This window comes from Puntigrus tetrazona, chromosome 21 (assembly GCF_018831695.1).
Source record: "Puntigrus tetrazona isolate hp1 chromosome 21, ASM1883169v1, whole genome shotgun sequence".
NCBI lineage: Eukaryota > Metazoa > Chordata > Actinopteri > Cypriniformes > Cyprinidae > Puntigrus > Puntigrus tetrazona.
In genome coordinates this window covers 2,053,245-2,067,838 of record NC_056719.1, presented here as the reverse complement: position 1 = coordinate 2,067,838, position 14,594 = coordinate 2,053,245, and the positions used below count along the sequence as shown (strand labels likewise).

At 36.8% G+C, this 14,594-nt stretch overlaps 2 protein-coding genes across 2 annotated transcripts in view; one reads left to right on the top strand and one right to left on the bottom strand.

The window, feature by feature from the left end:
* Positions 1-12,655, top strand: part of akna (AT-hook transcription factor) — a 20,313-nt gene extending 7,658 nt beyond the window's left edge. The window contains exons 7-24 of the mRNA XM_043221759.1: positions 1,454-1,610; positions 2,062-2,189; positions 2,520-2,579; positions 2,664-2,782; positions 2,995-3,154; positions 3,233-3,402; positions 3,496-3,663; positions 4,141-4,387; positions 4,510-4,613; positions 4,869-5,149; positions 5,541-5,691; positions 6,588-6,743; positions 6,838-6,968; positions 7,120-7,248; positions 7,332-7,433; positions 7,528-7,629; positions 7,749-7,899; positions 8,988-12,655. Coding sequence (XP_043077694.1) covers positions 1,454-1,610; positions 2,062-2,189; positions 2,520-2,579; positions 2,664-2,782; positions 2,995-3,154; positions 3,233-3,402; positions 3,496-3,663; positions 4,141-4,387; positions 4,510-4,613; positions 4,869-5,149; positions 5,541-5,691; positions 6,588-6,743; positions 6,838-6,968; positions 7,120-7,248; positions 7,332-7,433; positions 7,528-7,629; positions 7,749-7,899; positions 8,988-9,222 — 2,751 coding nt within the window. The 3' untranslated portion in view covers positions 9,223-12,655. The remainder of the gene's footprint in view (positions 1-1,453; positions 1,611-2,061; positions 2,190-2,519; positions 2,580-2,663; positions 2,783-2,994; positions 3,155-3,232; positions 3,403-3,495; positions 3,664-4,140; positions 4,388-4,509; positions 4,614-4,868; positions 5,150-5,540; positions 5,692-6,587; positions 6,744-6,837; positions 6,969-7,119; positions 7,249-7,331; positions 7,434-7,527; positions 7,630-7,748; positions 7,900-8,987) is intronic.
* stxbp1a (syntaxin binding protein 1a) overlaps positions 11,166-14,594 on the bottom strand; it is a 26,570-nt gene continuing 23,141 nt past the window's right edge. Inside the window, 1 exon segment of the mRNA XM_043221760.1 lies at positions 11,166-12,836. Within this exon segment, the coding sequence (XP_043077695.1) occupies positions 12,754-12,836 (83 nt within the window). The 3' untranslated portion in view covers positions 11,166-12,753.

Below are 14,594 nucleotides of genomic sequence, written 5' to 3'. Positions count from 1 at the left end.
TAAAAAAAGGATGTGATATCCAGTCTATATTTGCTATATTTGCTGTTGTGTAAGCGGTCAGTGTTACACAGTGTGAAATTACTAACGGTGCAGGCATTTTCACTGATTTTACAGAGCAACATTGGTAATTATTGTAGCTAATTTGAAAAATGTAGCTAATTTTAGGCCATTTCTCTGTTCGGTTTTGCATCTCCAGCTGCATTTTCTCTAATGCTCATTAAGTTCTTCCCTCACATGCCCTGGCCATCTGCCTCTGCTTTAACATACACAACAGCTTGAGATAAACAGGGATCTTTCACTTTAATCTCTTATTGACTTAGTTGTAGTTTCCTATTTATGTGGCTATAGATGTGGGTGATAAAATATAAAACTGTAGAAATGTAAATGGCCTTTCCAATTTCACTTAAAATTTAGACAGAAATATATAACATTTATTTTATGTAGGGTAGTGGTAAGTGAATCAAACATTTTTCATAAATGGCAGTATTATTCTAATTTATTTATATGTATATGTATATGTGTGTGTGTGTTTATGTGTATGTGCACAAATGTAATGTCTAAAAAATTTTGTGAAAATTGTAAGCTTAGGCAGGGTAAAACTGCTAGTTGAGATCTGATGATCTGCTTCTAGTATTGATCCTGTAATAATATTGATTGTGGTTGAAAATACGTGATTTTATTCAAATGGCTCAGAGGTCATTTTGAGGTTGTGTTCAGAATGATTTAGTGTCTCAGACTTATCAAGACGGAGCAGTCATTCGACCTCCATTAGATTTCAGCCCACAAAACCCATTACCTCACACCTAAGTCATGAGCTTGCGTGTGTGCGTGTGTGCATGTGTGGGTGTGTGTGTGTGTGTGAGTGTGTGGTGGAGTGCATGGATATCAGCCTATTGATGTTGTGTTTTCAGTCTTCTTTATCCATTGTCTTATCGTTAAGTCCAGCAGTGGAAAACACCATGAAATTGCCTGTTTTATGAGCCCTTTTTTGTACGCAAGTCTCCTTTCTGCTCTTTTGTGTTTCAAGCCACTAGTCTACAATAAATCTGATGAGTCTTTCACATGGGCGGGCAAAAGAGGGCTGTATTTCTCTGATGGGTGTGTAAATGATGACAGAATAAAAATTTTGGTGTGAACTATTGCTTTAAGATGGGATGCAACCGAATATTGTATTATAGAAGAATATAATATAAAAATAATTTTTTCACATTGGATTTTTTTGTCCTAAAGGTACAGTCTAGCTGTAATCATGCATTTAAACTGCACAGGGTTGACTCGAATGTTTACTCAGGAATTGATTTTCTAGCATTACAGGACATTATGCTTAATAATGGGCCTGTGGATTATTGGCAAAGTAGATTTTTCAATTTTTTTTGTTTGTTTGTGTTTTTGCCCAAACAAGGCCTTTAACCATCAACTCATAGTTGTTGGTGTGTATGTGCTGTGTTTTCAGGTTGGTCTTTGTTCTGAACCCCCAAAACCCAGTACAGCTATCCAGTCAGGCGTTATTCAAGAAGCATCAAAGGTCATAACGCTCAGTTTTCCTCAAGCACAGAGGGCAGAGTTCGGTGCAGGCTCTGCTCACATGATCCAACAAAGACATCCCTCAGGTACATCACACTGACACTTTAAAACTGTGTGCTTGTATTGTGTGTTTAAAAATGACACAATTATAAAATTATATCGGGGGTATATAATTGAATGATTTATGTAACTTGTATTTTTTTTCTTATATAAAAGCACACACATACAGTATTTATTTTGAACATTTTTACGTTTACATGTATGTACTATATATAAGCATTATACTATATATATATATATATATAAACATAACATATTTTTCTTAAATATGTACATGTATTTGAATATATATATATATATATATATATATATATATATATATATATATATATATATATATATCTCTCAATTTAAACACTGATTGTGCAATTGTGAGGCATGCATAATTTTTTTTTTTTTTATTAAAATTTTATTTCAGAACTTTGCAGTTAAACAATTTTCTTCAATCATGTCAAAATTGCTTTGTTCACATTGTAGAAAACTGCAGAAAAACACCAACTCGTCCTTCCTCTGTGAACTCTGTCAGCTCTAGGAGGTCTGGATGTCTCACCGCAGACCATCTTACAGAGACTTTGACCAAGCAAACTCACAGATTTCAGCTACAGGTAATTTAAAATAACCAGTTTTAAAGGAATAGTTCATCCAAAAATGAAAATTCTGTCATCATTCACTCACCATTAAGCCGTTCCAAACCATTGACTATTGAAACTATGGAAGTCTGTGGTGACCCAAAACACCCTGTTTACAAACTTTTTTTCAAAATATTTTCCTTTGTGTTTGGTAGAACAAAGAAATTCATACTGGTTTGGAACTACTTGGTGAGTAAATAATGACACCACTCCTTTAACTTTAATCAATGGCTGTCATTATTTCAATATTCAGATTAATAGGCACTTTAGCAATGCTTTGTACCCAAAATCCTTTTTTTTTTTCAGGTTGATGCTTTTGAGGCACTTCTAAGGAATGGGAAACTCAAGCCCTGTGAACAGATAAAGGTATTCTGATGCTTTTTTTTTTTTTTTTAAATGAACTTTTTTAAAGAAATGAAGTCAGACTGACTCGGTCTGAATCTTCTGCAGGGTCTCTCCACACTGGCACAGGGGCAGGAGTCTCTTGAACGAGCTTACCTAGATGCACGAGCCCAGTATCAGATGCAGCAGCAGCAGAAAGACGGGCTTGTCACTTTTGACCCAGACAGGTAGACTCTTTTTAAAGTGCACTATCATTTCATTCAAATTATTTAAAATGAATATTTTTTTTAAATATATTAAATAGAAAACAGATGTTAAAGGTAATAATATAGTATTTGCATAAAAATGTTGCTAATGCGAATATTGACGACGCTGTGTACTTCACGTGCTGCTGGTTTGTAGTATTTATATTCATACTGTGCGTTTGTGTGTGACACAGGGACCTAGAAGGTCAGATCTTCAGGTCAGGGATGCGATTGGAGGAGCTGAAGGAGCGGCTGGAGCAAGCAGAACAGAACAAACCCGTTTCTGAACCTATTTTAAATCCTCCTTCAGATGTACTCTCTGTGTCCATGCTGGAGACCGAACCTCTACCTGAGGTACCTCAAAACTTCGCTTAACGCTGACCTCACAGATTAAAGGAACAGGAAAGTACTGATTTTCACTTTCTCTCTTAGAGCCCACTGTCTGCTGTCCATCCTGAGGCTTGTGTTGGTGTGGAGGTTAGTTCAGTTAGCGGAGACAGTGATGCAGACGGAGAAGAAGACGAGATCATCCCGTTTCTTCTTTATCCCCTCAATGACAAACACCAGCGTGTGGAGAAAGACTTCAGTAAGCTCATGGACTGGTGAGTGACCACTGACCAGCATGACCAACATCATGAACAAACATCTCTACATGTCAAGCTCGATCTCCTGTTGTTTGTTGTTTTTATACCCAGCTATCAGAGTTTTAAAAAGCTCCCTGGGATGCTGGACTCAACTTTGACTTTAAAGAGCCGTGACTCGTTGGATTTTGGAGACTCTGCTTCTTTTGAGAATACAAGCATGACGGACAGACAACAACACAGGACTGTTAATGAGAAAGAGATGACACAATCTGCTCAGCAGTGAGTACTGAGCCTGTTTCATATATAATATTTTATATTCAGGGGTGCCTGATCTTCTTCAGTAATCTGTAATCAATTATTCCATATATTTATTATAATATTTTAATATAATTTTGGTGTTGTTTTCTGTTTTAGATGTTCTGTTATTTTAAAATTGTGTTCCTTTGGCAACTAACTGGAACAAATAAAGCAAAAGATTGTTTTTCTGTTTTATTTTAGTTGACTTTATTTTATTTAAATGCATGAATATTTGTATTGTTTTATTCCTGTTCCTATTAACATTCTACCAGCTTATTGTAATAATGCAAATATAAATTTGTCACAGACATCAGGGTGATATTTCTGTTTTTGTGATCTAAACATCAGCTATGTGTTGTTACCAGGTTTAATAAGGTATTAACTGATCGGTCCGCTCCACTGCTATCAACACCTGGCTGTTTGCTCTCTCATTCATCTCTCCATCCTCTCTTTCTTTAGGCAGGCAGCAGCAGATTGTGTCCTTCCCTCCGGCCCATCTGTCAGGTCACAGGTGTGTGACTCTATGGAAACTCACCCAGAGGCTTTTTGCCACGCCTCTGTGTTGCCAGGGCAACTGGGCAGGGAAAGGAAAGTGGCAGGAAACAGGAAAAAACAAAGCAGTAGCCTGACCAGCCTGGCAGAGAGCACAGAACCCAGAACTATGGCTTTAAAAGCAAAGGCTAAGACTGTCAAAGCATCCCCTCTGGTCAGTGACTCTGCTTTATTTGTGTTAAACAATGCTATTTATCATATCTAAATTATACGTACGAATAATAGCTTTTTAATATTATTTTAATAGAGTTCATATGTGTATTTTTAACAATGTAGGATGGGGTTAAGTCTCCAGAGACAGACAGTGGCTTTATGGGCTCTGAGAGCAGTCAGCTCACTCCTGCAGTTCACAGTCCTCTCCAGCAGAGGGCAGTGGCTAGGTATGAAGCACCTTCCCTATATAAAGCACTTCAGATTTGATCCTGTGACCCATAATTCAATTACAAACCACTGAAATATAATATGTTAGGGATGCTTCTGCTCATGCTTAGGGTTAGGTACTCTTGCGGCTCACTGAAACTATTTTTCACCTGAAGATATAACCATCCAAGAACCATAAAACCATGCATTTTCATTTTTCATATGTCTTTGCTTTCTTCACCTTTTATATTTCCCTCTATCCTGAACTTCTCCAGTTCCATCAGGCCATCAAACACAGAAAGACCGGAGGCTTCTCCTCCCGCTAGACGGCCTTTTGTCGCCTCCACATCTCAGTCACAACCCTCTCCGAATACCCCAGGAGAACACCTCAACAGGTCTGAAGGATGCATGGATCCTGTTAGAAGCAGAAGAAGGGAGGAAATGTGTTCTTCTTCCAGCCTTTCTCCCTCAGTATCCCCCATTCATTGGCCCGATAGCACCCTTCTGCCATGGCCGAGCAGCTTGACCAGCGAATCAGAACATGGGAGTGATCATGGTGGGTGTAGGTTTCAAATGAAAAACATGAAAAAAGACAACAATAGCTGGTAAAATCTTACAATAAGATTTAATTAACCGAATAATACAAAAATCATGTTTTTTTTTAATGCTATCATGTTTTGTTTTATTATGAACTCCTCAAATGCAGCCCTGAATCATTTAGAGCAAGTGGATGTTTTTTGTTTTTTTTTGCCTACAAGTGTATGGTTTGTGCCTACTTGCAATAAAAAAATTGCTAAGGAACCTGGCATGGCAATAAAACCCCAATCAACCATAAAAATATATATTGTTTAGAATAATACTGATGGCTGAACACATCAATAATACTGATCCGGAATTTCTCTTTTTATCTTTCTTCTATCTCTGCATCCTGCTTGTACTTTCTTCAGTCCATTTCTTGTCAGGGGATAAGAAAGCACAGGATGGCCTGTACCCAGCCAATCAGCAGCTCCGTTCTCACAGAAGCCCCTCCCTCCGTGTGCCTTATCACCATGGTGACCACCTCAAAGCCCAAAGTTCCTTTCAGCTAACAAATCAGCAGTGAGTTTCCGAAAGGCTGACATGGCCACTGCAGCACAAACAAGCAGAAATTTATGGCTGCTCTTTTGAGCCAGGGCTCTACTGTAAAGGAAGTACTGGGAAAAATTCCAGTTGTATTAAGTGGTCTCTATAAAATCATTTTTCACGGCAGCCAGAGTTCCATCTGGGTAATTGCATTTGATTTTCATTCTTTCCCTTCTATGATTTAGCAGGAGTTTGTCTCTCAAATAGACTAGCTGAAGAGTGCGCTGGTATGTATTCAGCTCCGCATCAAGAGACCAGCATTAATCACCGTTAGCTATTAATGAAACAGTAGCCCTCTGTGTGTATTTGGTGTCTGAAATATTCACCTACCCACATGCACACACCCACCTCTTCTAGCAGTGCCTGTAATGCTCTTTTTGGTCCACACTGGAATAGTTATTTCTAAACCCAGTTTGACTGAAAAACATAACTTGGGACTTTTGAACAGGACTCGGCTTGCTAACTTGCTAGCTCTCCTTGTCTTTTTTTATGCTCTAAGTTATGCCATTTTCAAATTAATCAAAATGATAAACAAAAATGATAAACAAAAATTTTTTCAAGGCTTTATTCCAGTGTTCTGTCTCATGATCTTTCTGAAACGCTTCTAAAAATCTGATTTTGGTGATTTTTCTTTTTAATTGTTGTGTACCCATAAGCCCACGTTTAAAATATCCTGTTGAGAAGTGCATGCACTGTTGTTTTTCCTTTGTTGCAACACTTGATGTATAAACAGCGCATTGGATGGGAAAAAAAACACGTTGAAAATGGAACCAACTTCTAGATAGACATTAACAAAATCAGATTTTTAATTTCATCCATTTTGTTTTTTCTTCAGACTCCAAAAAATGCCTTTTATTTGTTGTGTGTTTCAGAGAGGCTCTTAGATCTCTACAGCAAGAAGTGAACCGACTGAAGGAGAGACTAGAGGGAAATCTGACACTCTCCAAACCTCTGAGTCCTGTTAAAGTGCCCACTTCTGCCACAGAATATACCAGAGATGATACCAGGGCTTTCCCACAGACCACAAGGTACAGGAAATCTATGATCTTAGACTGTCCAGAATGATGTATGTTACCTAATACTTTTAATTTATAAAGTGAGCTTATGTTTATTATTTATTAGGTTTTCAGACAGGAGAAGGCAGCAGAAAGAGAGAGGGAGGAATGGAGAAAAAGAGAGAGGAAACTCGCCAAGACCCACACTGAAGAAAAGATCCTCATCTTTACCTCGACATCAGTCTCAAACTGATCTGAGTACGTTTATCTCCATATAAATGTTTTACTGTTACAGTTAAATACATAAGGATGCAAATATATTTTCATAACAGTTCTGAATGACACTTGGATGAAATATTGATTGTTTGAATCTGAAATTACTTCACTGTGTGTCTTATTAAACCCTTAGCGACTGATTCTGAGCTTGTCCACTCTGAGCCACGACCATCAACTTTAAAACATGTCCTGATGTCCCCTACGACATCACGAAGAAGACGACAAAGCAGAGGATTTGGACGTCACAAAGAGGATAGAACATGTAAGAAAAGTCCTCATAAGTCAACATGAGTGACCTCTAATTGTTCGATGATCAAAAACTGATTATATTCATTATAAACTAAGCATCAGCAGGCAGATCCGACAACAGTGATGAATCTGAATCAAGCCGAGGACCAGAACATGGCTGCCCATATTGCATTTCAGACCGTGTTGGTTCCTTGACATGTAAGCGTCTTACCTCCTTCATGATAATAGGGTTTAAAATTTACTGAGCTTACCTCATAAATTATCTACCTGTGCTTTACACCATTAATTAAAGGTCCAGTGAGGAGTAGAAGCTGTTTGCATCTCTTACAGCATTCCTGCAGCCATTGCCTGCTGTGTGGTGCATTAAAAGTCAATCAAAGGACATCTCAACCAGGTTTGTCATTACCTATGAACTTTTTTGTTTACAGTTTATCCTGAAGATGTAAAATATTCATCTGATACAATTTGTATCACCAAGAATCTTGTCTCTGACTCTCAAATGTGTTTATTTAGCCAATCAGGAGCCAGTCTCCTCCCCCAGAGGGAGTCAGCCAATGAGATCCTCCTCACAGAGGGACAGAGGAGGTGTGAATGTGGCTCCTCCGCCCACAGTTTTGGGAGGTGTTCCGGTTGTCCCATATGTGCCTGTCTATCCTTCATCTCTGTGAGTACCTAAAGTGGCCATTAGCTTAATTCACTGGCTTCTTCCTCTCCAGCAGCTTTGATCAATGAATCAGGCTCTAACAATATATGAGAACAACTTCCTCTCAGTCAATGAGTTTTGCAGGCTTGATTAAAAGACTGCTGTGAAAGTCTGGGAATCAAAATCGAATTTAACCATGGAGGGAAACGTTTTAGGATTTAAAAAATGCAAAACAAGAATCATAATGATTACGATGAAGAAATTTGACCCTGGACCAAAAAAACATCATGTCATAAGGGTCGGTTTTTTGAAATTGTGAAAATTATACATAATCTGTAAATAAGATTTTATTCAATGGGATAGGATATGGCTGTCTAAACTTGGTCCTGGACGGCCAGAGGACCAGAGTTTAGCTTCAACTTGCCTCAACAACTGCATGGACGTTTCTAACATGCCTAGTAAGAACCTGATTGGCAGCTTCAGGTGTGTTTAATTAGGATTGGAGAAATTCTGCAGGACACCGGCCTTCCAGGACCAAATTTGGACAGCCCTGGGATAAGGCAATATTTGGCTGAGATGCAACTATTTAAAAATCTGGAAACCAAGAATGCAAGACAAATCCAAAACTTGAGAAAATTATTCATTTATTAAATTAATAAATAATTCCCAATAATTCTAAAATTCAAACGTTGAATTGATTTTTCTCTTGGGTTAATAATATACAGTAATTTGTTGGAATGGAATAAAATTTCTAGAATAAAAAAAGTAAAGCCACTGTATTTTCTAAAGTGGCCTACAGGGGACATTTGAACCCTACTGCATATTATTATATTTAATAACATTCTATTTAATAATTTAGTGATGTTCAGTTTAAGAAATGTTTGTTGCATCATTGCATTTCTGTATTGCTGAACAAATTTATGATTTTTTTTTCTTACCAATGAATATCTTATCTTACCACATTCTTTTGAAAGCTTGTTTCTATATATATGTTTCTATAATATTTATATTGTATAATGTTAATAATGTATAATAGTAATTATATATTTAAAAAAAATTCAACAATTAGTTTTAAATAACTCTTAACTCCTCTGGTGTTTTCCCCCCAGTTATTTCTCTGGTCCTGTGATGACACAGGCCTGCTCACAACCCTTTAACATCTCAGTCAGTCCCATCAGAGATGAGCGGCTAGGAGTCAGAGGTCACCGCAGACGCTCTCTCTCATTGGACCATCAGAAGCACACTCTGAACAGCTCACTAACCCGCGCCATCGCGGCAGCTAAAAACATGAGAGAGGTCTCACATCGCATGGCTCACTCTCTGACCTCATCCTGCACCTACTGACATCAGCGTTTACATCTGTTCATTTAGCAGACGCTTTTATCCAAAGTGGCGTGTATTCATTTTTATTAGTATACAGAAACAACTGTTTTTTTTTTTTATAGCGATGCAAATAATTATGGATAATGTGAAATGTCTCAGGTGTACAGCTACTTTTAGAGACTGATAGCTGCTTTAAGGGAGCTTAAACATTCCAAGTTTGTACATACAGGGACCCCCAAAAATATTAGGCCACACTTAAATATGTATATATGGAATTGCATTATAAAGCAATATGAAAAATAATTTTTTTTTAATTTGTACATAAAAATAATTTTTTAGGCTTTAAAAAAAAACAATAAATATAACTGTGATTTCCAAAATGTTTATAGCTGTGGTGAAATACACTGTGCTAGGCCATGTTTTGGCTTTTTGATATGCATTAATGTCTTGACGTTTTATGTTTAAGTGTGGTTTAAATGTTCAAAAACATTTGGATCGCCCGTATCACACGTTTGTCTGGAAAGTCCAAAAATTTAACAGATTTATATGTACTTTCACAGTGTGAAGGTGAACTTGTTTTACGTTTAAAACTGTCAGTGACAGATTTTAAAAACTTAGTTGTTTTTTTTTTTACATGGATAAACTAAGTATAGTGCTGCTCTAGCGTTTTTATTTATATTACCATACTTTTGTGCTCTATTTGTTTACCTAGAATTTCCAAATCACATAACCTTTTTTAAAGTAGCCTTAATGCCCGTGTGACATGGTTTTCTACCCCCCAGTTTGATTGAGTGGAGTATTTGGAGTCTTAATCTTACAAGAGTTTGTAGCAGCATTAAGGTTAGTGTAAAAAGACCAGCGTGCATTTACTTTGTGAAAAGTCATTAGGAATTTGGAACCCCCTAGAAAAGTGGGGTTTTGCATAATATTGGCACAAATCATCTTTAGTCTGATCATTTTGCACTGATAAGGAACAACACAAACTACAAAAACATATTTTATTACATAAACGATTTATACATAGAAAATGCTTATATGTCCGATTCAACAAAATATCCACCATTAGCATCTATCTCTGCATAATCTGGGCATCCGAGCTGTTTATTCAAACGTTGACTTGATATTATTGATATTACTCCAAACCTCCTGAAGGATTGCCCAAAGATGATTCACACTGGTTGATTCATCACGGTCCAGTTCCTCCCATACTAGCTCAACTTTGACGTGTATATTGCCGTTATTATGTAATAAAATGAAAGTTATCATTGCTGGTCTTCAATGATAATGTCGGGTTACTTTAATGTACTGTATTTGCACCAAAAATGCTAAGGATTTATGCTTATATCATCCAAAACCGCACTTTGCCAGGGGTGTTTCCAAACTTTTGGAGGGCAGTGCAAGTCTTTATAGGTTATGTAATATTATTACTAAATATATCAATGTGTAGCTTTCTAAAGTAAATTTCTTTTTAGTGCTGCTTTGTTCATTTAAGTGAACAAATGAACTATTTTGGGCACCACCTAGTTAGACTAATTTAATGAATAATAATGTTTCGGTCATGTGTTTTGTATTTATAGAACTGTACTTTTATACTATATTTACTACTATAAATGTTTCTATAATATTTGACACGTGTTTCTTACAGTTACTTCACCAAGATTTATTTTTCTCAAGACTGGATCTACTCTTGACCGTTCCTGTAGCTGCAAATCTGTTAAGAGCCAGCTAGTGTAGCACATATTCAGGTTAGTGGCTAATCAAACACTTCACAACAATATTAATTTGATGCAACACGATCATGGAAAAGCTTCGAATAACTGGAATGATTTAATATGTGTTTAAACATCTGTATAATAATGGAAAACCGATCATCCCATAAATCTATGTAATTTTGATAATATAAGAAACAAGGAGAATCTCACAGTCCAGACAAGAGCACGTCACAAAAATGTACTGATTGCATATTTGTAATGGAAGCCAATTTATTAGACAGCCTTAGTACATCGGTACACATGAAGTATACTTTAGTTTGTGCTTCAACACTCGCAAACATAGAATCCCAGTAAGATCAACAGGTTTAAGACAGACTACGTTCTTATTTATTGATATTCTCTGAAAAATAAATAGAATAGAAATCAATCCAGTCGACACAGCTATACAACAGCAAACCCAAATGAAGGTAATCGTTTAAAAGAAGAGAGAGAACCATAGAAGCGTTTGCATCACAGAAAACGCGTAGTGCAATATACAACCTTTCTGCCAGAACAGAGTAAAGAGGAAACTGAAACCCAAACATTAAAAAGGGGGGTTGCGTTTCGTTGCAAAGCCATTCACCAGTGGAAGATATAACATTGCACCAGAAAGAAACTATCGGACGGACAAACGAAAGATAGATTTTACCTATTATTTTTTTTTTCCCCAGTTTATCACTACAGCTACAGCTAATACGTCACAAACACAGTGGCTTCACATTGGCAAAGGAAAGTTTTACTACTTCACAGTCAGAAATTTTCACCAGTCAACAGTGAGACGAAAAAACAGTAACATATGGCATACAACAACACGCTACTCAGTGCATGTCCCGGTTAAACATTGTTTACTAACCAATGATAAGACGAGATACAATACTGAAATACAACTGGCCCTTTTTTTTGAATTCCTTAAACATCTGCAAGCAACGGCCTTCTTCACACTAAATCATGAGGTCTCTGTAGAAGGAGACGTGAAAAGAAAAGGAGATGGAGAGTAAACGCTCCCGGGAATCGCGATTGAAGGAGGGGTGACGTCCGCTATCTATGTACAGTGTCTCTTTCACGTTTACGGCTTGAGGCTTTGATCTGTTACTCCTTTGGCCTCCTTCCTCTTCATCACTGGAGTCCCAGAAGATGCTCATTGTTTCGTTCTTAACATGTTTTTTGTATTTATTTTTTACTTGCGTTTGAAAACATGTCAAAATGGCCACATAGTAGCGTCCATGGCATGCACATCTAAAATGAGACAACAATTAAACCCAAGCATCTCGACTGGGCGGCAGCTTAGCCTTCAGCGTAGGAAGTGATATGCATCGTTTTGCCTCACTGGTCTATTTGCATACAAACCAGTCCCTCCCCCAACCACTTTTAAACCATTCAAATAACAGAAAGAAAAGAAAAAACACACACCAAGTTAAATAAGGAACAAACGCAAAGAGTGATCTACCATTTACGCATTCTAGCAGGTTCCATAACATACAATATTACATTTGGTACTTTCAGGTTTTTAAATGGCAAAATGAAAACTCAGTTTGACAGTCTAATCATTTGCATCCATTGTAAAACAGAAGAATACTTGCAATGATTCTTTTATTTCAACATTATATATATATTTAAATATATATAAATTTATAGAATATTCTTTTTAACTTGTCACCAATCACCTTTTTTTTTTTTTCTTTTTCTCTCAAGCAAGATGCATACACAATTTATATAGGAGCGGGTGCGATTTACAGGGCGACGGATGAAGGGAGGGAGAGGGTAACTGGGCGATGGGGTTGGGGAGGAGGAAGTTGTGATTTTAGCTTGTCTGCTCCTCGTCGGGTTTGTTCATGGCCTTGAGAGCGTCCAGAAGCTGGGTGGGGCCGGTGATATGGGTCGAACCTGCGTAGATGAGCACCGAGGAGAGAAACAAAGAGAAAAGTCATTACATTTATACGTATACCGAGATCAACTCTAAAAATGTGCTTTCAGCTGTGTATCTATCGATAATGTTAAAGAATATATATTACTTTTAAATGTAAGGAATATATATGTACATTTACAGTATATACACAACTTTTCAAAAGTTAAAAGGGTTAGAAAGATTATTAAGACGCAGTAAATTGATTTAAAGTGAGAATAAAGACATTTATAATGTTACAAATTTAAATGTGCAGCTTTTTTAAAATACCCTATTTACAGAAGAATACTATATATATACTATATATCATGGTTTCCACAACCATTTCCAACTGTGATAATAAGAAATGTTTCCACATGCAAATTGGCATATTGGAATGATTTCTGAAGGATCATGTGACACTGAAGAATATTTAAAATGGTAATGTTTTCACTTCAGTTTTAATCAAATAAACGCAGCCCTTGTGAGCAGAAGTTATTTTCAAAAACATTAAAAAAAAAAATCTTACCAACCCTTTTGAATGGTAGTATATGTACATATATTTATTCAGCGAGTTTTCGTTTGGAACGTGAACATTTTACAATCGCTAAATATGGAAATATTTCAATTTGATTAGATAATTAGCTGAAGACACAGTTCTAACACATCACAAATACTGTACACTTAAACTATCCAAAAACATTTGTGCCACAGGGTCGTCTGAAAAAAAAGCAAGGGTGTGCACTGAAAAATATTTTTTTTCCTTTTTGGTGCCCTGTGGAACAAATGCCTATTCTACAATATTTTTTAGCAAAGCTGCATGTTCCCACTACTTGTAATGCGATAAAAAGTGATTGAAAAAACGCTTGATGGTAAGTGTCACATTAACTTAAAGAGTGAGGGTTGCCTACAGAAATACAGCTGAACAAGTAGGACCGAATGTGAACGTACAGCTGAATTGCCTGGCTCTGATCACAACTGATATAATCTTCCGGGCCAAGTAAATGCAAACATGCAGTTTTGCTAATCGCTAATCGGATTCACAATGTGATTTGTAGCTCTTCAACTAGATGAGCGGGTCTAAACTAAAGATCCATGGAAACAAACCATATTATTGTTCAGTAATGGCTGGAACAGTCAAGAAGTGTTTCATGTTGCAGTATGGGTTAGGACTGGCATACTGCTTATGGTGTGATCATTAACGAACACGAAAAACCAACAGAAAAAGGGGAAATCAAAAGGGATATAGCTTTAGCAGCCTGACACTTGAGTGATGGATACTTGATAGGGTTAAGCAATGATCGTTCTTGTACGATGGTTTAGTCAGTAAAGCTGTTTGAAAGGATACTTTGTATTACAGGACCTCATTTGTGTGCATTTGTTGGCTATTAAATGTTATCTGCTCTTTGTAATGCTTCGGAGGAAAATACCGGGTTCAATACAACTTAATCTCTATCAACAGCATCTATGATTACCACAGAAAACAATTTGACTTTTCTAGTTGTTTGACAAAAATGCTGTAATGCTCTTAAAAAGGAAGTATATGGGGCAAGGTATTCAAAAGAGTTCAAAAGACTAAAATAAGAAAGTAAAATATTATATACCAGGTTTATGGCTGTACTTTCAGAACTGTGCGTGCTGTTTTTGATTGTTATTACAATGTAATGCCCCATATGTTTTCATTTTAAGATCATTACTGCAAACGAGTTTAGCAAATGCTTTCAAACGAGTTAAAATGATTTCCTGTGGTAACTGAGAGC